The 23,058-nt window shown below is 48.4% G+C and overlaps 1 protein-coding gene across 1 annotated transcript in view; it reads right to left on the minus strand.

Annotated features, from left to right (window-relative positions):
- FIBCD1 (fibrinogen C domain containing 1) overlaps positions 1 to 23,058 on the minus strand; it is a 53,327-nt gene that overhangs the window by 9,062 nt on the left and 21,207 nt on the right. The window contains exons 2-6 of the mRNA XM_053282620.1: positions 20,296 to 20,772; positions 16,958 to 17,117; positions 16,067 to 16,203; positions 2,718 to 2,814; positions 1,386 to 1,565 (exon numbers count right to left, since the gene is read on the minus strand). Coding sequence (XP_053138595.1) covers positions 1,386 to 1,565; positions 2,718 to 2,814; positions 16,067 to 16,203; positions 16,958 to 17,117; positions 20,296 to 20,772 — 1,051 coding nt within the window. The remainder of the gene's footprint in view (positions 1 to 1,385; positions 1,566 to 2,717; positions 2,815 to 16,066; positions 16,204 to 16,957; positions 17,118 to 20,295; positions 20,773 to 23,058) is intronic.

The raw sequence follows: 23,058 nt of genomic DNA on the forward strand, positions 1-23,058 counted from the left end.
CTTAACACTCATATCAATTTCGGAGGATAAATACAACTGAAGGAAACCCGGGCGGGTGTGCGGCTGGGGGAGTCAGTCATGTGACTTGCCTCTGGGGGCCCCCCAAGGCAGTGGGCCCCCAGACAATGGTCTCCCCTTGCCCTATTATAGTTACGCCCCTGGGCTTGAGGAAAATCTTACGTCCGGAGTATTTGGTAGTATTTCTAGTATTTGATAGCAAAATATGTGGCTTTGCATAAGAGGAATTTGCAGCAAAATTTTCTGCAGTCATTCCCCCCAGAATTATTTCTGACATGGTGCTACTTCATTTATTTATTTATTTATTTACGTTTTATATCCCGCTCTTCCTCCAAGAAGCCCAGAGCGGTGTACTACATACTTAAGTTTCTCCTCACAACAACAACCCTGTGAAGTAGGTTAGGCGGAGAGAGAAGTGACTGGCCCAGAGCCACCCAGCTAGTCTCATGGCTGAATGGGGATTTGAACTCGGGTCTCCCCGGTCCTAGTCCAGCACTCTAACCACTGCACCACACTGGCTCTATTGCTGATCCTGTTGCTTCTTGTTTCCCAAAGTGTGTTGAATGGCGATAGAATGACAGCTTCGTCCTCAGCTGTCTTTCCTGAATGCTGACCATGTGCAGTGCAATGTGGTGAAGTTCTCTCAGGATCATGGGGTGCTCTTTAGAGAAAGAGTCAGGAATGTAGGCATGATGTTGTCAAGACATCATGAAACCACTTGCTGGAACTCTTGTTGACCAATCAACATCAGAAGGTCAGACTCCGAGTTCTTATGAACCCAACGCCCCTCTCTCCTTCTGAGCCGAAAGACAGATCTGGAGTCCGGTTTGGGTCCTAGGTCTTGTTTAAGCTCTTGAGTCCTTCACAGGTGTGTCTAAAGAACTGTCAATATTTGGTAACAAAATGAAGGAAGGTCAAAAAGACCAGGCTGTTTTTAAAGAATAAAGTGAGGCTCGTTTTTTTTTTTTTTTAAGTGTTCTGCAGTTCTACAAAATAAAATAGTTTTATGTCCCAAAAAGTTAAATGTTGCTTCTGAGCGAGTCACTGACTGCTGGGACCCCAATTCTTCATTGCAAATTGGATGTTCCAACTCAAAACATTCTGACCGTGCGGTGAAATGTCAATTTCTGACATGAAATTTCAATTCTGAATGGATGTTTTGAAGTGGAAATTTGCCATTCTGACAGCCCAAATCGTTTCAACGCTATTCGCACTGGTGCTGCTCTGGGTGGGATACACAGCACAGGACCCTCTTCTCCTTCAGAGTATCATGAAGGGGAATACAACATTTATCTGACACTTCATCATATGCGCGCACACACACACACACACACACACACACACACACACACACCCCAGACACATACCCGCTGTCCCAGAATAGTCTGCAATGGCGACTGGGTAGCCATCTTCTTCAGGGTCAACGGAGAACAAACCCACAGAAAAGCTTCCATAATGCGCATAAGCGGTGCCATTATCAAAGTCTTCCAGGTCAATGCGTAGCTCATAGCTGGCTTGTGTAGTCAAGGCATGGATTCGCTTCAGCCCTGGAATGGAAACGGGGAGAGAGTCAGCCACAAAGTCCTCTTCTTTTAGCATCAGTGCTGAGGTGAATAGGAAAGTTTCTCTCGGAGGTTATCCCTAGATATCCTGGACTAGATATCCTGAGACACACACACACACAGAGCAAATGTGCATGAGAAGAACCAAGCCCCATGAAGAATTTCTTGAGACCAACTCAATTTCTTGAGTCCAACAGCTTGTAAAGGTTTGTCTTGGAAGTTACATACTTGGCTAGAAACCAATCTCCCCCTTCCTGAATCCCACGCCCAGCGTGGGCGCTATGAGGAAACTAAATCACACGAAGCAGGGGTTGTTTTTACATTGTTTTTAGCATTGTGTTTTGAGTTGTGTGTTCTTATGTCTTTTTAAAGTGGTTGTACACCACCCAGAGCCTCTGGATGGGGCGGCTTATAAATGTAATAAATAAAATACACGTGCAGAACTCTTTGCAACACTCCCGGAACTGGGGCTATGGCGCCTCCGGTGGCAAGGAATTAGCCTCATGTGATCCAGCCCTGTCTCAAGCATGCTCAGTGCACACCCCTATCTGATGAGCTCCAGACACAGGGGGAAAGAACCCTTCACGGTAAGCCAGCGTTCTTTTGTGTGACATTTGAGGCGATTTCTGAGGGGCCGAAATTCCAAGGGCTGAAATGTCTGAGGAATTTCAAGGGGTGATAAGACATTTGTTAAGACTAGTGAAGTTCTCAGTGGGGGTTTTTTTCCTGTTGTGCTGGAGGCAGGCAGCAAACACTCCGCGATCCTAATTTAACCGAGAACAGTCCCTCTGTTCTGGCCACTACCGCTGGGCAAATCCTTGCCCCCCGTTTAACTCACGGGTTGCTAGCATTATCACTCTTCAAGGCTCGGCATGAATATGAAGGCAACATGCCATACTGAACCTGCTGTATTTTGCACGGTTGACCGTATTATTAAGTATATTAAATTTTTTCTCCTATATTGTAGGTTTATGTTTTTCGAGTATATTTTCACCAAGCTTGCCACCGCGGCTTTTAAACCAGTAGAGTAGCGAGTAGCTCCTCTAGAACAGACCGACAGACCGTCAACAATGAACAGACCGTCAACAAAGAACAGACCGTCAACAATGAAATGCTATTGACAAAATCTGGGCATACCCAGCCAGTGTTCTCCAGTGAGTTTCCCAAATCCATCCCGGTAAGCTTCCCATCCACGGAAGAAATTCACAGAGCCATCTTCACGCCTCTGGAAGACCTAGGGAGATACCAATTCAGCGCAGATTTAATGCGAGTGAGAAACTGCAGCCCAGGGCAGACCGAGGGGGAGCCTCTGCCGGCTTCGTCCCTGCCTCTGCCGCTCACTGCAGCTACGATCTCGCTCGAGGAGCAGCCGTGCCACTTTATTAGATGTGAACACACAATGCAAATTGGAACGCTTTACATTGACTAATTATATTGGACTGCATGGACGCAGGGAACTCGGAAAAGGCTGCCTGTCAGGATTAATTGCCAGCTGGAGCTGGATGTTTCACAAAAATGCAGCAACCACTGAAGACGATAGCTGCATGTCTATTCCCTCCCCGCACCCCATGCCCAGGCCATATTTAGTGCATTGTACCCATGTCATAAAGCCACCTAATGGTGCAGTGGGGAAATGACTTGCCTAGCAAGCCAGAGGTTGCCGGTTCGAATCCCTGCTGGTGTGTTCCCCAGACTATGGGAAACACCTCTATCGGACAGCAGCGATCTAGGAAGATGCTGAAAGGCATCATCTCATACTGCACGGGAGGAGGCAATGGTCAACCCCTCCTGTATTCTACCAAAGTCAACCACAGGACTCTGTAGTCACCAGGAGTCGACTCCGACTCAACAGCACAACTTTACTTTTACCCATATCATAACATCCTGACGTGTGATTAAATAAACACACATCAGCACACCATTCCACGACACTTACTCCCACAAACAGCAGACAATATTGTCATGTCCCTGGTGGCGCAGTGGTAAAACTGCTGCCCTGTAACCAGAAGGTTGCAAGATCGATCCTGACCAGGGGCTCAAGGTTGACTCAGCCTTCCATCCTTCCGAGGTCGGTAAAATGAGTACCCAGAATGTTGGGGGCAATATGCTAAATCATTGTAAACCACTTAGAGAGCTCCGGCTATAGAGCGGTATATAAATGTAAGTGCTATTGCTATTGCTATGTCAGGAAATGGGTAAGTTGCTATGGATGGACACACAGCTGCCATATTGTAATTCGGTCCTGAACTGAATCCGGTGAAAGAATCGGCTGAAACTCGGCCTCCTCACCCAATGAGATTAAAAAAAAACATTTGATGAAATTGGGAAGTGTGCCCATCATTGGGTGACCTGAAGGTTGCTTGAGGATTCTGTATGCTGGTCTGTATGCCCTCGAGTATATGTTGTAAGCATACATGTGTAAATCTGCCTTTCATTTTGGGACCAGAATCTCTTCATTTAAAAAAAAATATGCTTCTGATTCATCTTCCCTTGTGGGTAAATCTCTACTGATTCATCTTCTCTTGTGAATCACTAATTAATCTAATAAAATGCTCTTCCTGGTATTTTTCTTGTTTGATTAGAGCACAATCTATTGATTAAGATCAAGAAAATGCCTTCTCAGTTTGACCACCTGCCATTAATTAAGCATCCCTCCCATGATTTAACTGCACTTAACTTGTCTGGGCCCACTTCTCCTGGCATGGAACCAAAGGAAGCCTTCCCTTCCAGAAATGCCCAATGCCCAAAGATCTAGGTTTATTTTAAATGGCTTGTATCCCATTTTTACTGCCAATACACTGGTTTATTTGGATTGTACAGTATATGCAAGTACTGGTTTAGTGAGAAATCAATGCAAGCGAAATTTAAATAACCCACCATGAGCCCCTCAAAGTGGTCAACTCCATTTAGGATTGCCACTTGCACCAGAGAGAATTCACAGCCACCAAAGGCCGGTGTGTGTGTGTGTGTGCAAACTTTGTCTCTCCCCACCCCCAGGGAGAGACAATGAGTGCTCAGCAGCGCACTCAACAGACCTTGGCGGCTGTTTCGCGCATTTCTCCCCTATAGCAATCTTTGCACAGGAGAGGATTAGGTGCTCATATAGTTATTTTATTTTATTTATTTATTTATTTATTTATTTGATTTATATACCGCCCTTCCAAAATGGCTCTGGGCGGTTTGGAGTTATGGAGCAGGAGCTGGGAGTGGAGCTTCTCCAGCTACATTGCCTGGAGAAGAGCACCTGAAAATTGGGTAGAATTCAAAAAAAGCAATCTTCCTGCTCAAATGCCTGGACATTCTGTGTCCAGGATGACACTTTCCTTACATCCTGGACAGGCTGTCGGATTCCTGGACTGTCTAGGCCCAGCCCTAGACATGTGGCAACCCTAACTCTGTAGAGCTTACTGGACTTCTCATTTACTTCAAGGATGATTTACGTCGGTGACCATGGCTCTGCCCCTGATGTCCACCTCCCCAGCTGAAAATGGTGGGGTGCAAGAATTGGGGTGTTGTAGTAGTCCGTACTACTGTCGGGACTGCCATTTCCAGATGTGTTGGCTGCAGCAGTTGCATAACTGCCCAGCTGGATTCATGGCAGCCGGGCTCTGCAAGCATGGGGCCTTCCTGATTCAACCTGAGCAGCATCGAAAATTAACTCAGCGGACATCAGGAAATGCGTGAGCGCGCGTGTGCGTGTACACCATAGAGGGAACAGTGTTCTGGACACTGGTAAACTGGAACTGGTTCAGAGGAGGGTGGCAAAGATGGTGAGGAATCTGGAAATCATCCTATAAAGAATAGTTGAAGGAACTGGGGATGTCTAGCCTGAAGACGGAGGGTGTCTTTGGATATCTAAAAGGGAGAGGCAGATTTGTGCTCCATTTGCTCCTGAGGAGCAAATGGGCTGAAATGAGAAGGAAGCATAAGAACATAGGCAGCTGCCATATACTGAGTCAGACCCTTGGTCTATCTAGCTCAGTATTGTCTTCACAGACTGGCAGCGGCTTCTCCAAGGTTGCAGGCAGGAGTCTCTCTCAGCCCTATCTTGGAGATGCTGCCAGGGAGGGAACTTGGAACCTTCTGCTCCTCCCAGAGGGGCTCCATCCCCTGAGGGGAAGATCTCTCAGTGATCACACATCAAGTCTCCCATTCGTATGCAGCCAGGGTGGACCCTGCTTAGCTAAGGGGACAAGTCATGCTTGCTACCACAAGACCAGCTCTCTTCCAGCAGATTAAAGCAAACCACGAGAAGCAGTTTTCTAATTGATAAGTGTTCAAATTGGAAAACAAGTCTGTTGTTTGGCAGTAGAACCATCTGCCTCCTGCAGTAGCGAGCACTGCATTGTCCAGTAGAGTCTGGATGGCACCCTGTCAGGGATGGACTAGATGACCTCCAAGGCTCCTTCCAACTCTTATTGCTGCTGACAGACCGACACTCCATGAGGCTGAGCAATCCTTTTACAGACCATTTATGCTGGAGACCATCGCAGTAGTTGATTTCACACATAGTTAACTTCCCACACATTCCTCTCTTAGAAGTGTGAAAAAGTACTTGTTTCTGCTGCAGTCTCCATGACATGAGCGCTAGAGGGAAAGATAGTATACTGCTCTGCTACAGTCTCACTCCCATTTTCTCCTTATGAGTTGCACAAATACTTTCGGAAGTTCTTTGCACAGCTCTGGATGGTTCTTCTTGAACAAATTCAGGCAATTTCATGCTGCATAAACTGTCCAAGAGTACATCGTTGCAGCTTCTAGATGTCACGCGCCACCATGGATGCATCAGCTCCAAACTTCTGCTCTGTTTCTGTTGCTCCATGAATGGCCCACTTAGGGAGTAGCCGGTACAGTTTGGTGCATGTGTGCTTAACCGCAAATGAGAGAAGTCAATATTTTGGGGAAACGAGAACGAAAACCTTCTTCATTTTGCTGCACAGCTCGTTTTATTATATATTGCTTGCAAAAACATGCACAAGGAATGCCCAGGATCAGAATCACCTGGAATCTTGCTGATTATCAGTCATGGGGTCTAATTCAACAGATCTGCCTGATCTCAAACTTCCGAGCGCCTCCTTCTGGAAGTGAAGGAATGGTGCAGCATCTTGATCAGGCCTGCTCAACTTTGGCCCTCCTGCAGATGTTGGCCTACAACTCCCATAATCCCTGGCTATTGGCCACTGTGGCTGGGGATTATGGGAGTTGTAGTCCAAAAACAGCTGGAGGGCCACAGTTGAGCAGACCTGATCTTGATCAAGCTTCCAGCTCCCCTGATGTGACCTGAAGGGAGGAGGCTGAAGGGGTAGATGGAGCAAAGAGGAAAGTGGCTGGTCCAACGGCAGAGTCGGCATCCTGAGGCTATCATGGCCAGACCCTGGAGGGCCTTACAATGGTGGAGCCTCTGCTCTGCTGCCACTTCATCGGGGCCTCCCATCCACAACTGGAAGTTCTCCCCACATAGAGGCCACCATACACCAGTATGAGGGACCTTGGGAGGCCTGTTACCACCAAGGCTCTTTGCCAATGGGCCCCTCACAACTGGAGCGGTCTCTGGGTCGGAGCTCCTTGTGGCAAGGCTTCTGCTCCACACTGCCTCCAGTGGTGATCCATGACATGGCAGTACTCATCCAGGCCCTGCGCTGACTCTGCCCGTGGAAGCCTGTCGTTGGCCTCCCTGCAGACAGGAAGGGTACAAGAGGCCTACTGCCTAGATCATGGTATGGCGTGCCTCTCCTTGCTGTTTCTCTTGAACCCATGGTGTGATCTCTGGCCGGCTTGTGACTTCTGCTTCCCTGCTTGTGACCTCCTCTTCGCTCCTCTTCACTGCTGGGTGGAGATCTGTGTGGCTTCAACTCCTGGTTCTTGTTCCGACCTCCTGACAGGTACTTGGCTTTGGCTGCCGACACGCTCTTCGCTCCTGTCTCGGCTCTCTGGTTCCGGGCGGATTTACTCAACTTGATTCCTGTTGTGTCCTTGGCTCCTGATTCCTGCCTCAGCCCTCCAGTCCTGGTTCATCCACTTGTGGAGTCATTGCTGATCCTGTCATGAACAAACGGATCTCTCAAGCTGCACTGGTATAACCTAAGGAGCCCTTCTCCTCTGACACCCCAGAAGAACAAGAAACTCCTTAGCCTCACTGGAGCCTGTGTTTGAGAAATACAGGACACCCCCTTAGCAGCTCCGTTAGAGTTGGAGACATCAGTCTGGCGGCAGGCCCATTTAAGCCCCAGAGCAACGTCTCAATTCCAGCTGCTTTTATGAATCTGCCCAGTGATCTGTCCATGGTCCTGATTCTGAGCTGTCTTTGATCCCTTTTCTCTGCTTCATTCTTTGTTGAGATCTCTGCTAATATCCTTGCTGGACTCTAGGAAAGTGCCCCCCCCCTCCCTCCCTCCCTCCCTCTCTCTCTCTCTCTCTCTCACACACACACACACACACACACAGAGGATAATTTTGCAAGTCTGCAGCAGAGGGACACTTGTACCGTACGTTCAAAGCACAGCGATGGGTGGGGAGATGCCACAAGTGACATTGGCTCAGTGCTCGCTCTCTCTGATCCATACGGTGCTTACCTTCTAGAATTAGAGCCTTAATTTTTATCTGCTCACTGAGCACTTGAGAAGCTGCTGTTAAGCCCCTTTGAAAGGGCTCTTGATTTGAATCGGCTGATGACAGAAGGGTGCTTTAGCCAGAAAGGGGCCTGAAGTTGATTGCTGTGCAGGGTGCTGCCCTGCCAGGTTCTTATTGGTTCCTGCATCAGTGTGCCACAGATGAGGAGGAGGGGTGGTTTGGAGGGAAGGCGATAATGCAGCTCCTTAAATCTGCTTTGACCTCGGGCTGCAAAGTAGGCCAGTTGTCCACGGCACTTTCAAAGAAGGGTTTGCAGGGGCTTGAGTGTATTAGCTCAGAGCTCCCCCCCCCCACACTACTCCCCCCACCCCCCACTAAAGGCCTGATTATTCAAACGCCTTGGGGAGATTAGTGGCACGTACAGCTTTGCTTGCTGACAAATGCCTGTTGTGATTATCCCTTTTGTGGGAGTTCAGGAACAGCTTCATACAGACTGCAAAGTGGCACGCAAAAGCCACAGCCTGTGTGTAAGCCACAGGCCCTCCAATCATGGCTGGTTATGTGTTAGATGATTTTTTTTCCCCTCCTGTAGTCATGAGGGCTAGAAACACTGATTTTTTAAAAAATTAATGTGCCACCCCCTCTTGCTACCACCAGTTTGTCGCACAAAAACATGTCTAACAGATGCACATAGTCTTATGAGGCAAGGCCAAGCAGTCACCTCTGGCAGCAAATTATTGGGGTGCCAATAATACAGGGTAGCGAGATCCTCTTTGCATCTGCAAAAACATCCTAGCTTGAGCTTATATCTCTGAAGACTTGGTGTTATTGCTGGATCACAAGGGAGAGGAGAGGAGAGGAGAGGAGAGGAGAGCTGGTCTTGTGGTAGCAAGCATGACTTGTCCCCTTAGCTAAGCAGGGTCCACCCTGGTTGCATCTGAATGGGAGACTTGATGTGTGTGAGCACTGTAAGATCTTCCCCTCAGGGGATGGAGCCACTCTGGGAAGAGCAAAAGCTTCCAAGTTCCCTCCCTGGCAGCATCTCCAAGATAGGGCTGAGAGAGACTCCTGCCTGCACCTTGGAGAAGCTGCTGCCAGTCTGTGAAGACAATCCTGAGCTAGATAGACCAATGGTCTGACTCAGTGTATGGCAGCTTCCTATGTTCCTAATGGAAGTGTTCACAGCTCCAAAAGAAGGAGCCTCTTACTCTTTCCAAGGTAAGAAAATAAGTGAATATTGGTTGGTCTTCACTGTCCGCTTCTGATTAGAAAACCGTTGCCTCCCTGGGTCAGCCCGGAGCAGAGTCACTTTTCTGTTAACTTGCATCCCTTTCAGACAACCAGAAGGAAATGTGGAAAAGATGCTGCAGCGCCATTGGGAAGGAGGCTCTGAACATGCACCCACAACCATTTAGTAGCCCGCCAAAAATATTACTAGCCCATTGGCCCACACATGCCCATGCCAGTCACTGATTACCTAAATTTAAAGGGAACGGAGGGCAGAGCCCCCCTCCGCCTCTCTGGCTGCTTAGACCAAACTGCCTCAGGTGCCAGATGCAATAAGGTGTCCGGTGCCCTCTCACATTTCAGAGCTTGCAAAGGCTGGTTTGGGAAGTGGGCTGGCTGGCTTCCACCAGGGCCATGGGCCGAAGCAGCATTTTGCACCTTGCCTCAGGGTCACCCCTGTGAGCAGCTGTTTCTGGGTATATTTTCACCCTCAGAAGCATGAATCCTCCTTTTCTTTGTCTTTAACTAGAAGTGAATTATGCATTTAGGCCAGAAACAGGAGTTGGCTTTGTGACCAGCTCCTACCTGCTGTGAGCTGTGGCAAAAAATCAGAGTCAAAACTGTGACAGGAAATACAAATGACCATTTCACAGGGGAAATTTCTCTCTCTCTCTCTCTCTCATGCCCTCTGGCATACACTGTTATTCCACTAGTTTAAAAACCCTTCCCATTTCTGTCGCTTCTAAACAAAAAAAAAAAAAATTCACGTTGATTTTGAGGAAAGGGATACCATTTTTGATGGAGGTTTGATTCCCCCTCCGCCAGTTCCCTGAGTGAACAGCAGCCATGACGGTACAGTCAAAACAGATTTAACTCAAAGGCCCAACTAGCAGGGCCAACATGTGCAGCGGTGTGCAAGAGGTTTTGTCTGAAGCCTGTCTTGGTTTCTGGCATATAAAGAAAAATCGCTTCCCTTCACTCTTGCGGCATTGGCTGGCCTCCGGAGTCCACCTCAGGATTAAGAAGGAGGATCCAGAATGGGCCAAGCGTTGGCAAGCTACTGTGACAGTCTTGCATCCCTCAGATGGAGGAGAGCAACAAGTGTGGTCTATGATCATTGCTAGTTCATTACAAGGTGCTAAAATTAAAGGGCACTGCTGCCATTTTGTCAAGTGGATGGCTTTAAGAGGCGTTTGGATAACTTCATGGAGGAGAAGTCTATCATCGGCTACTAGTCGGAGGGCTACAGGCCACCTCCAGCCTCAAAGGCAGGATGCCTCTGAGTACCAGTTGCAGGGGAGTAACAGCAGGAGGGAGGGCATGCCTTCACCTCTTGCCTGTGGGCTCCCCAGAGGCATCTGGTGGGCTAACGTGTGAAACAGGATGCTGGACTAGATGGGCCTTGGGCCTGATCCAGCAGGGCTGTTCTTCTGTTCTTATGTAAAGTGATAAGTTTCTCTCTCAAGGGGCTTACGGTCTAAGTTGTGGCAGTGAAGAAAACCACAAAAGGAGTGAAAGGGGTTAATGCCCCAGGGGTGAACATGAACACCATCCCACATACTTTATAGTTCAGTTGACAGTGAGGGCAGAGTGGTTGCCAAAGGTTTCAAAGGAAAGGTGGGTCTGGAGGAGGGATTTGAAGGTGGCACCATGAAGGTTATGGTTATCCCAGGGGGTGCCAAACACAGCGGACAGCAAGAGATAATGGGTGGAGATGTCATGCAACAGAGCAGGAGACATCTCTAGGAGCCATCTCTAACAGATCCACTGCGGCATTTGCCCAGTGGTGAAACCATTTTCTTTTCAGAGTGGAGGAGATCTTGAAGAGCTTGAGACAGACAGAGACACACAGCTATCTCTGTCATCATCACCTCCTACTCTTGAGGTAGCAACTCCTCCAGCTCTTAATGCAAGTTTAAGGATCTGAGCTGGAGAGGTTGTGCAGCAGGGTGGCCTGTGTGAGCCCTTTCCAAGGGATGCCTCTTCCTCCTCTTCCCCGACGCTTTGCGCCTCTCGCAGGTATAACTCTGCTCTGCTACAAACACAGAATTCAAGCCCACAGGTGTGTCTCTGTGTGTCGTGAATGTGCTGCTCTTTGAATCCATGTGATTCAAAGTTGCAGAAAGGGAAATTTTGCTACTCCCCCCCCCCAGCATTATCCCTGGGTTCATATGATCTTTTGGCTTTTTTTTTGCTAACATGCCACGATGCCACACCACACCAGGGATACAATGTCTCTGTGAGTCGGGGAAACATCCCTGCAGTGCTCAGTTGCACCAATGTCGCTCGGTCTCCCTCCCTGTCTGCTCTCTCTTTCCCACACTGAAGCGCGCCTCTGATTGCTTCATCGTCATGCACAGAAAAGCAGCACGCCCTGTCAGGAGCGGAGTGAATTTTTCTCCCACAGCTTGTCACGGGCTTGTTGGCAACGGAGCTTAAGAGAAAGAAATGATATGACCTCATATGGAAAGATTTATAGATCAATTTCGGGCACATCCTGACTCCCAGTAGACCTCTAGAATCTGCTGAGTAGAAGAAGGTTGATCCTGTGAGATACTCACAGCCTGCTTATATCCAATTCTGACCTGCAGGTGGAGAATCCACCCTGTCACTGACAGGGCAAGTGGCACATTTTCTACACGGGGATCACTTCAGCATGACACTGGCAGGGGAGGAGACGGCAACCCTATCTCTGCATCGTGGTACAGAGGATTTTACCCATGTCAAGTGCAGACACAGGGGGAAGTGCTAGTTAGATGGGGGGGGCGTGCAAAAAATGGCCCTCTGTTCTGGCTCCCATTCATTTGAGCATCTCCCTAATGGTGAGCCCAAAGTCATCTTTTCATCCTAGTGTCGATGGAAATGTTGGCTCCAAGTGCAGAAAAAGGGATGGGTCCCAAGCGGCATCCTCGGCGTTTGTCTTTAACGAACAAGCTGCAATCGACTCCCCAAACAATTTTCTCTGGCAGGCCTCTTCTCTTGATGGGTGTCTGTAATAGCACGGTGGGTTGGGAGAAAGCACGGTGCAGACGTCGCTCCCATCCTCCACGCCCCTGCAGAAAAGGCACCGCAGCCACTTGTACATACTGATTTGTCAGAAAGCGGGATGGGAGACACGGCTGCGAGTCAGGCCTCCCAGCCTGGCCGCACCATGATCGCAGCTCGTGCCGTCCATCTCAATGGTGGGCATCCGCCATGCTGTCATCGGCACTCCTGCCAGCATCCCTGCCTTGATTTCAGGGGAAGGAGATCTGCAGTGGTCTCCAACATTCCTCTCCGGTGGCTCAAGCACCCTCCCTCCTCGTAGCCCTCTTGAAACGTAACGTTCACACTCAGCTTTCTCTTCTACCTTTTGTGTGTGTGTGTGTGTGTGTGTGTGTGTGTGTGTGTGTGTGTGTGTGTGCTTTATCCATTAAAACGCTCCTGGCAGCATAGCAAAATAAATAACGGCTAAGAAAAGAATGGTCCAGCCATCCGGGAGGGATGCGCGCTCACAAGGAACATAGGAAGCTGCCGTATACTGAGTCAGACCCTTGGTCCGTCTAGCTCAGTATTGTCTTCACAGACTGGCAGCGGCTTCTCCAAGGTTGCAGGCAGGAGTCTCTCCCAGCCCTATCTTGGAGAACTTGGAACCTTCTGCTCATCCCAGAGCAGCTCCATCCCCTGAGGATCTCTTCTGATCTCGTGTGAATGGCCTGCCCTGGCTGCTACTTGATCTACTCTCTGTGAAGGCACATAGAGCGGGAATCACCCCCAGTACTGAGTCTCTGGGGAAGGCAGGGTGTATGGATGCCGGGGACCACCCATCATCCCTCTCCAGTCTGCCAGATCTCCAGGATACCCAGTGGAGAGATGAGGAGCAGGGTTCCCTCTAATTTTTTTCATCTGTGTGTGGAATGAATTTCTTCCTGGGCGGAAGTATCAAGGCAGTGTGTGCACACCTGCATTCAGAGTGGGGCCTTCCTGAGTCAACATGAGCAGGATCTAAAATTAACTGAGCTGACATCCAAAAACATGTGAGTGCACACACATGCGCACAACTTAGAGGTTCACCCTACCCAGCAGTCGGACCCGGGTCTTGAACAAGGTAGGGCAGAAAGCCCCCTGACCCAGGTGCTGCTTAGCAGACGGTCACTTCCTTTCCCTCCTGCTCCTACCTGGCTTTTTATTCCCAGGGGATCGGAAAACAAGAGTGTGCCCTGCTGAGAGAGCGGGGAGAGCTGGTCTCGTGGGAGCAAGCATGTTCTGCACAGCCAGTTTGCAGAATTAGCATGTCCACATGTCTCTCCTTCTTCAAGTTAACTTTCCTGGCGCTCACTCAGTAAGCTGCCACCATTAGCAACTTCGAGTGCAGCTTCCTTGTCACGCTGGGTTGGCATTTCTTCAGCCCTGTTGTTTGTTCCCACAGGCGGCCCCTGTCGGGACCATCCAGGCTCCAGATCTGCTTTGGCAAAGATATGTGCTGCTACGATGACCCCAACGCTCTGAGGGAAAGTCACATTGACGATTCTCCTCCCAGAGGGAAAAACTTGTCAGCTTTTGATCAAGAATTTCATCTTGGCTGGAGAAAATGGCAGGTCAAGGGTCGGATTGTCTGGTGGAGAAAGAGTCACTAATGAACTTTCAACCACTCTGTTCTGTTTTGAGGCCAAACACTCAATTAATGTGGGCCAGTTACTTCTTGAAGTAACTAACTCCTGCTCAAGATATATGCTCAAGCAGGGATTCTCTCAAGCTAGAACAAGTTTGGGGGAGCAGAGAGGGAGCAAAGCAAGGGACACAATGATTTTGCTATATGTATTTTGAAGAAGGTTGTTGTTTGTGCAAACTAAGATCATACTTCTCAATGACCTATGGATACCAAATTTTGCATACACAATCCGGCCACTGAAATTAGCTGAATGCACTACTTTTTACACCGGGATATGCTCAGGAAAGATGTGTCTGTGGGTATAGAGTGAATGAGACTTCTTTAAACAATGAAGGCCTCCATTGGAGGCCAACCATTTTCCATGGTTGGGCAAGGTGATTGAGAGGACGATGGCCTCTTAGCTCCAAACAGTCTTGGAGGAAACTGATTATCTAGACGCATTTCAAACTGGCTTTCGGGAGGGCTGTGGGGTTGAGACTGCCTTGGTCAGCCTGATGGATGATCTCAAACATAGGAACATAGGAAGCTGCCATATAACGAGTCAGACCATAGGTCCATCTCACTCAGTATGGTCTACACAGACTGGCAGCGGCTTCTCCAAGGTTGCAGGCAAGAATCTCTCTCAGCCCTATCTTGGAGATGCTGCCAGGGAGGGAACTTGGGACCTCGATGCTCTTCCCAGAGTGGCTCCATCCCCTGAGGGAAATATCTTGCAGTGCTCACACTTCTAGCAGACCCTACTTAGCTAAGGGGACAAGTCATGCTTGCTACCACAAGACCAGCTTTCTTCCTTATCTCCAACTAGGTATTGACAGAGGGAGTGTGACTCTGCTGATCATTTTAGATCTCTTGGCGACTTTCAATACCATCAATGATGGTATCCTTCTGACCTGATGGAAATAGGATTGGGTGGCACTGTTTTGCAGTGGTTCCGTTCCTACCTCTCTGGTGTCCAGATAGTGTCACTTGGAGACTGTAGTTCTGCAAACAGTTCTCTGCAAAGCGAGAATTACTGTATGGAGTTCCACAAGGCTCCATACTGTCTCCAATGCTCTTTAACAGCTACATGAAATGTCTGGGAGAGAGCATCAGGAAATTTGGTGCAGGGTGTTATCAATATGTCTATGACACCCAAATCTATTTCTCCATATCAGTTTCATCAGGAAATGGCACAAGTTCCCTAAATGCCTGCCTTGAGGTGGTAATGGGCTGGATGAAGGATAACAAACTGAAGTTGAATCTAAATAAGTCAGATTGTGGGGCATTAAGATCTGAGAAATGGTTTAGATATGCCTGTTCTGGATTGGGCTACACTCCCCCCCAGAAGAACATGTAGCTTGGAAGTGCTCCTGGATCCAAAACTCACTCTGGTTTCTCAAGTTGAGGCAGTGGCCAGGAGCACTTTTTTCCACCTTCGGCTGTTAAGTCTGCTACAACCATTTCTGGAGGCAAATGACCTTAAAACAGTGGCACATATGCTGGTAACCTGTAGGCTTGACTACTGTTTTGGGGGCATTGTACTGCCAAGATCTCATGGCTTTGAACTATCATACTTTGGAAACATTATGCGAAGACCCAGCTCCCTTGAGAAGTCTATAATGCTGGGGAAAGTTGAAGGAAAGAGAAGAGGAGGACGACCAGCAGCCAGGTGGATGGACTCGATTACGACAGCAATGAGGGCACCACTGGAATTGCAGTGATGGATGAAAAGAGGACCCAGTGTCCAATGATTTCATATTTCACCCTGCATGTCCAAATGCCCAGGGTTGGCCCTACCACTGGCCACTTGGTGGCAGTCTAGCATGGTGCTCCTGGGACCCACCCGACCCTGTCCATCCATCCACAATGACACCGAGCATTTCCCTTCCTCCTGAGGCTCCACAAGGCCTCAGCATCTGTTCCCTGCCACGGCCTTTTGCTTCAACCTTGACGGAAGGTCGCGTGTTCCGACCAGCCCGTGGAGCTGGCAAAGCCAGGGGGCCTCTTCCTTCAACAAGTACGTCAAAGGAAGTTAGCCCGGCAGGCCGTGAGCCCTTACCGTCCATCCCCCGCTGTCTGTTGTCATGTCACAGTAGACCTGGAAGCCCTCAGGGTAGTGAGTGGGGAAGACGGAAAAAACCCCATCCTCTTGTTGTCCACTTGTGTAGATGTCAAAACAGTCCCGGGGCCGGGAGCCTGCAGTGCCGTGCGGAGGCGGAAGGGAGGGAAAGAGGAGAGAGACAGAGAGAGCAGAGCTCATTAATGGTCTAAATTACAACCTCACTGCTTCAGCTTTTGGATTCGGGCTCTCTCGCCTGTGATAACTGTTTGCCTTCACTAAAACACCCTCTGCTCCACTTCTCTCCAAGCTCTGGGCAAATGGAGTCCCAAGCCAATGTTCTCTTCTCTCTCTCTCTCTCTCATATTCATTTGCAGCTGAAATTCAGTAGTGAGTGATCACTGGGAGTGTTCGTTTGGGGGGGATGTTTCCCACCGGCTTTGCTAAACAACTGTCATATAATATGGGTTTTGGTTTTTTAAAAAAACTGTTCAGTTTAAAAAAACAACCACCACCCAAAGGCTTTTTTTAAAGGATCCCTCAAAGTCAATTTTTAAAAGCAAAATGCAAAGAGATTGGTGCAGATTCTCATTTCAGCTCTAACCCCAAGTGAATGTATGTTGACAACAGCCACAGAATTTGGAGACTGCCAAACCTAGATTGGTTTTGGACATGGCCCAAATCCCCCCACCTTTTTTTTACTTTTTGCCCAAACAAGGGGATGAGTTTCAGTGGCAGGGCAATGACTCTCTCCTGCAGAAGGTTCAGGTTCGAGTCCTGACATGGGCTGGGCTCTTTCCAGTTGATGCAGAAGTTAGTGAGCTAGACGGACCAAGGCTCTGATGCAGCTTCCTAGGTTTGTGTGTAAGATCAGGAAGCACCATTCCTCACCATTGGAGCATCCTTTTGGCCGGGCACTCTTGGCCGGAGATTTCTGAAGGTCAGCCTTGAGCCGCGGACGGAGCATGCTGCGGTCCTTCTGCAAGGTGTCCAGGATATCACTTACTGAACTCACAAGTCTTGCCATGTTGGTCTGGCTCTCTGAAAGCAGCTGTGAGCAGGTAAAATGAAACATCATTATTATTAATTATCATCATCATTATTATTATTTATTGAAAAAGCAGGTTGCCCTTATTGAATTTTTGAGAGTTATATTTAGAAACCAAAGCAGAGAATGCTTTAAAGAGAAAATGTGTCAAATGTTATGTATTGTGTATTATATTGTTAGAATAAAATACAAATTTAATGATTTCTCGGTTAGAGTCCATTGGCTTTGCTGTGAGCGAAGGATGCCTACTTCTCAAAAGATTGAACACGTTGATTGATGGATTAACTGCCGTCAAGTCGGCGTCGACTCTTAGCAACCACATAGGTAGATTCTCTCTAGAATGATCCTGTCTTCAACTTGGCCTTTAAGGTCTCTCAGTGGGGCATTCATTGTTGTGATCAAGTCCATCCACCTTGCTGCTGGTCGTCCTTTTCTTCTCCTTTTAGTCACAGCAACACGTTTTCATATTGTATATCTTTAAGTAGTACACCCAGAAGGCCTCAGGGTGAGATAGGTCATGTGAAAAAACTGCAGGAAATCCTTTTGCTTTTGCAGCAGATGTCTGTGTGAGTGGCTGAACCTTTATGGTTCAGGGGCCTGAACCGTTCAAGGCCCAGCTGGACTAGTAGGATGAGACTCAAATAAGTTTCGCAAGGAAAACAAACTTTGTTACTTCGTTGTAACCATTAATTAACTGAGCATTTTAATTATGTTTTTGTTCTTAAATCCTGCCCTTTCGCTAAATATCCCACCGTGATGAGTGAAATGATCCCAGCTCTGATGAAACTATATTATGTGGCTTCAGCAAGTTTGAAGCACTCCGTTTCAGGGGCTCCAAAAGCACGTTGTGGGGCTGAGGCCCCGTGAGCCCCCTAACTCAATTAAGCCGCACTCAGTGAAATAGACAACCATTTCATGGCAGGGTTTTGCACTACAGGGAACTAACGGCCCTTCTGTTTCCCTCTAACCTTGCCCCAGGCATCAGTGCTGAATCTGCAGTGCCTCCTTTGATGTCTTCAATCAAAATGCAAAGGAGTTCACGGAGGTAAGCCCATATCCTGAGGGCTCGCCAGCATTTAGCTTCCTTCCTTTCCTTTTCGGCAAGTTAGCTCAAAACCTTACGTGCGAAAAGATGCACATGGTTTCTTAAAAGTGGACGAACCTTTTTACTCGTCTCGCAGCCCTCCTTCAAGGAGGGTGAAGACAAAAGATTGCAAGTGTTTGCAGACTTGACCTCGGATCTCCTTGGACAGGCTCATGCCATTTAGAATCATAGGATTCTAGACCGGGAAGGAACCTTGGAGTCTTCTAGTCCAACCCCTTGATCAGGGCAGGAAATAGATACAACACCCATGACCAGTAGTGGCAGGAGGAACCATTCCCACCCCCCAAAAAACAACCCCCCTCCCCCCCAAAAACCCAAGCTAGTAAAAGATCAGACTTGCCAACAGCTAGGGCAGGGAGCTTCCTCCAGCCCCTCCTCCCCTGCCTGTAACTTCTTTTGATCTTATTGGCTGGAACAGCGGCCAGTCGGATTCCTAGGGGGCAGCTCCTGGGACTGCCCTCCAGAAAAATAAAATAATGGGTAAAAAATACACTTGGGAGTCTTTTTTTAAAAAAACAACATTTCCCCCTTCTTCCTGGGAGGAGTTCCCTAGGAATCAGACTGGCTGGAACAGCTTGAGTAGCAGCTGTTCCAGCCAGTAAGATCAAAAGAGGAAGTTGCAGGCAGGGGAGGAGGGGCTGGAGGAAGCTCCCTGCTCTAGAAGAGTCCTGGCTGCCGGGTAAGTCTGATCTTTTACTAGTGTGTTTGGAGGGAGGGGGGATGCAATCCCTGCTTTCTCCCTCCTGTCCCTCTTTTTCTGCCTTTTGCTTCTGCTTTTTGCCCTGGCTTTTCTGCTTTTTCTCCCCACCCCCTGCCCCTCATTAGTGCTAAGGTAAAGGTAAAGTGTGCCATTGAGTCGTGCCGTTGAGTCGATTACGACTTCTGGTGCCTACAGAGTCCTGTGGTTTTCTTTGGAGTTTCACCTTAGTACCCTGCCATATTCTCAATTAGGGTAATAGAACAGCAATTTAAGGATAGATTTGTCCTAATTTTTCATCTAAGGACTTCTTTGGGGAGATATTTAGCTACTTACTTTACAGACCAACTCAATGGTAAATATCAGACCAGCTGGGAATTTTGAATGGTTTTTAATTTGTTAGAGGTTGAGATCTGAGGAAAGTGCACAGCATTAGACTCCATTAGTACAATTTGGTGTGTTTGCATTGTGCAGTATGTCAGCCAAAGAAGCAAAATATTGCTTTGGAAAATATATTTGAAATGCACTGGGAACATCAACAAAAGGCATGACAAATGCTGTGGTATTTTTGTGTTGCCTTCCTCCTAGTTCATGTATATTTCCTACCCTTTCCTACTCTTCCAGGGTTCTACCCATCCATCTTAATTCCTCTAGAAGGTTTGTACTCCATATTAATTCATCACTTGTCTTTTTCTAAATAGTGTGGGCTGTATTTGGCTGTATCAGTCCAACTAAAGTCATTCAGCTATGGCCTTCAACCAAGGCCACATGCAGTCAGCATCCCTGAGTGTTCTGCACACCACAGGCACAGCTGGGTGTTTCCATGGCAATGTTCAAGCTGTTTCACAACAGCATGCTTGCCCAAATGCTGAAATTGTGCAACAGAGTTTTACAAGCAAATGGCCATTGGAAACAATGGCCATACGTTCATGTGAAACCGGTTGAACATTGCCTTAGAAACACACAATGGGCCGCCGCTGGATGCAGTGTTCCCTATAACAGGGCTTCCCAGATGTTGCTCACTACAACTCGCAGCTGCAACAGCCTTTGGCTGGGGATTCTGGGAGTTGTAGTCGTCAGCATCTGGGAATTCCTGTTAGAGGGAATACTGGTAGGATGACAAGAGTTGAAGGTCCACTTCAGAGCATGCTGTATTTTGAAACTCCAGCGTGAACAAGCCAGAATTGCCCAGTTCCGCCATAATAAGAGATTGTCTGGTTCTGAGCCAGGACTGAAGTGGAATTCTTCCTCTACATCAGAGGAGAGGGGACATTGCGCAATGCCAGGATTCGCTCTGGCCATCTGAACCAGGCCTAAACCATGGTCTTTCTCAGGTCATACACCTGGAGCGGGATGTGAATCTCGCCCACTCTCCTCACCTGTATCAGGCGGCCTTGTTCGTTCTGTAGGGCATTCAGCTCTTGCGCCATGGCGCTGTGACCCTTCTTCAGACTGTCGCAGTCCGCTCTCAGCTGAGCGGCATGGCTGAGCAACTTGGACACCTCATCCGACAAGCCAACCAGCAAGGCCCTCTCTTGCCCCTTCGACGACTTGGTCTCGGCATCATGGTCTGTCACAGCTCTCAGGAGGGAAGACTGGAGGCCCTCCAAGTGAGTGAAGCCATTGGCTTGATCGGGGCAGTTGGGGTCGATGAATATGTTGATGCGGGAGCTGTCTGCTTTCTCGATCGTGACCAAGGCATTGGCTTCGTCGGGATTGGTGCTGATGATGGGCGGGGATTCGGTGACAGGCGTGTGGTAGTGGTTCATGAAGAGGATGGCACCAGTCACGGTAACAGCTAGAAGGACGGCCACGGACAGGAGGACCGTGCACAGGATGTAACCACAGCTCATTCTCTAGAAGCAGAGGGAGAAAAAAGAGCATTAGCTGGTGCTGGGCCCATGTAAACGTGTGAGGAGTGCTAGCTGCTTAGTGCCAGTGGGTTTTGAACTTGTAAACATGGCAGGGAGAACACCTTCTTGGAACATCCCCAAGAAGAGCTTTGCCGTGCTCCCTCTCTTGGGATCATTTGAAAAAAAGCTAAAGAACTACGGGGTTGAGGAAGGATTTCCTAACGGTAAAAGCTGTTCAGGAGTGGAGAAGCCTGCCTTGTGCAGGCAGGGGTGGCCTCTCCTTTGCTGGAGCTCTTCAAAGAGAGGCTAGATGTCAGTCTGTTGTGGCAGATTCCCGCATGGAGCAGGGGGCAGGTCCTTCCCTTTCCCAATGATCCCATGCAACAAAAAACTTCCATAGAGCTGCAAGCCATCAGAACCAATGGGCTTGCAGTCCTAATGACCAGACCACTGGCTCTCAGCTGGGTAACCAATACCAGTCAACTCCCTCCTGCTCACTGAAGGTCTCTTATCCTTCCCTCCGCATGAAACAACTTGGTACCCTCCACCCAAAGAGGCGATTCATGAGTTAGTCATGAGCAGGGCTGGAACAGGCTTTTGCAAGGAGCCTTCAGCGTCCCTTAACACAGCAGAGCGGGGGCCATTTTCGTGTCTCCCCCTCCCCCAGAAGGCCCACAATCTTTCAGTCATAGCTGTATGCATTGGTCACACGTTGCGCCTAGTGTCCAGCTCTTCACACAGAAGATCTGGTCAGATGAACCGCTGTAGGAACCCAGATCGGTGCACCTCCATTCTACGCATGGAATAAGCACCTGAAAAGGAACCTTTGGCACTAGAATTAGAGGACTCTCCACTACAATAAGTAGTGAAGTATTGACATGACCAATACAGGGTGCTATTGACATGAACGAGTGGGTGAGTCTTCTATAATACTGCAAGACCTTTTTTAAAGGATTTTTTAAAAAAAGTAATATTATGATGGATTACCTGTCAGACAACCAGAAGGAATGTACTGACAAAGCAGGCTGAGTGCCAAGTAACCCATTACACACAAGCATATGTAACTGTATCCCACCAGCCCTTTTGGAAGAAGAAAAACAGTTTCTGGAGGGTCAGCGGGGAGCAGAGAGGAAGGGGAGGGGCTTCACCCTTTCACTGCCCCAAATTTTCCCTCCAGAGAATTGGTCCTGAGAAATGGTGCCGTATGTGTAGTTGCTAAGAGTGTGAACAGAACAGTCTTCCATTCAAGCCCAACTGACATGTAATACAACTAGTATAATTATTTGATTATAAGTGATTGTTTATATCATAGTTCTATAGCCTACGTGTATAACCGAATGAAGTACTGATGTTGATAAGGGGAATTGCTCCCACTTCAAGGACTGTCAGCAAACCTAATAGAATGATTTACTTCTGGTTAAATAACTCTGTGTGTGTGTGTGTTTGAAAGAATGCATGAGTAAGCAACATACCAGCCTCCCCAAAACCATGGTGAAATGTTGGGAAGAAATGCCCAAAACCAGAGGCGTAACTAGGGAAAACGGCGCCCGGGGCAAGCACTGAAATGGTGCCCCCCCCCCACATACTACATTATACTTAGGTTTTTCCTCACAAGCGCCCACCGCCGCCGCCAAGCCAGGCCACTGACTGGCCGCCAGGTGCCAGCAAAGCAATGGGGGGGGGCGCGGGCGGCACGGAAGGGACCGCTTGTGGGGGAGGGGGCGCCGACGTGCTCCCTTGACTGTTGCAGCACTGCTGCACTGAGCAGGAAACATTTGTATTAACAAAAAATTTAAAATTTTTTTTTAAAAAAATTGTCATGGCGGCGCCCCCCACATGACCAGAAAAGATGGCGCCCGGGGCACGTGCCCCCCCTGCCCCCCCTATAGTTACGCCTCTGCCCAAAACAACCAGAGAAAACTGGATAAAATGTCGGAGACAGCAGAAAAGGAGTTGCTTGGAAAACAAGGACTAAGGTCGATCCTGGGATCAGATGGATGTAAACACAGAACATCAAACAGCTTCCAAGGAAAGCAACCTTTTTTAAAGTCAGGCATCAACAGATGTTTTCTCGGAGAAGCATCGAAGGATCGTGGGGCCCACAGCTTCTTCCAACACCCCGTTTTAAAGACTGATCACCTTTTAAATGGGGCTGGTGAGTATGTATGTATGTGTGTGTGAGTGAATGGACTATAGTTTAGCTGATGTTTAGGATGTAACAATAAACTGATGAACTAAATCCAGCTGGTGTCCGGGATCCGTTTTCTTTTGGGGACTTGTACTAGCCTC

The sequence above is a fragment of the Hemicordylus capensis genome, chromosome 17 (genome assembly GCF_027244095.1).
Source record: "Hemicordylus capensis ecotype Gifberg chromosome 17, rHemCap1.1.pri, whole genome shotgun sequence".
NCBI classification, from domain to species: domain Eukaryota; kingdom Metazoa; phylum Chordata; class Lepidosauria; order Squamata; family Cordylidae; genus Hemicordylus; species Hemicordylus capensis.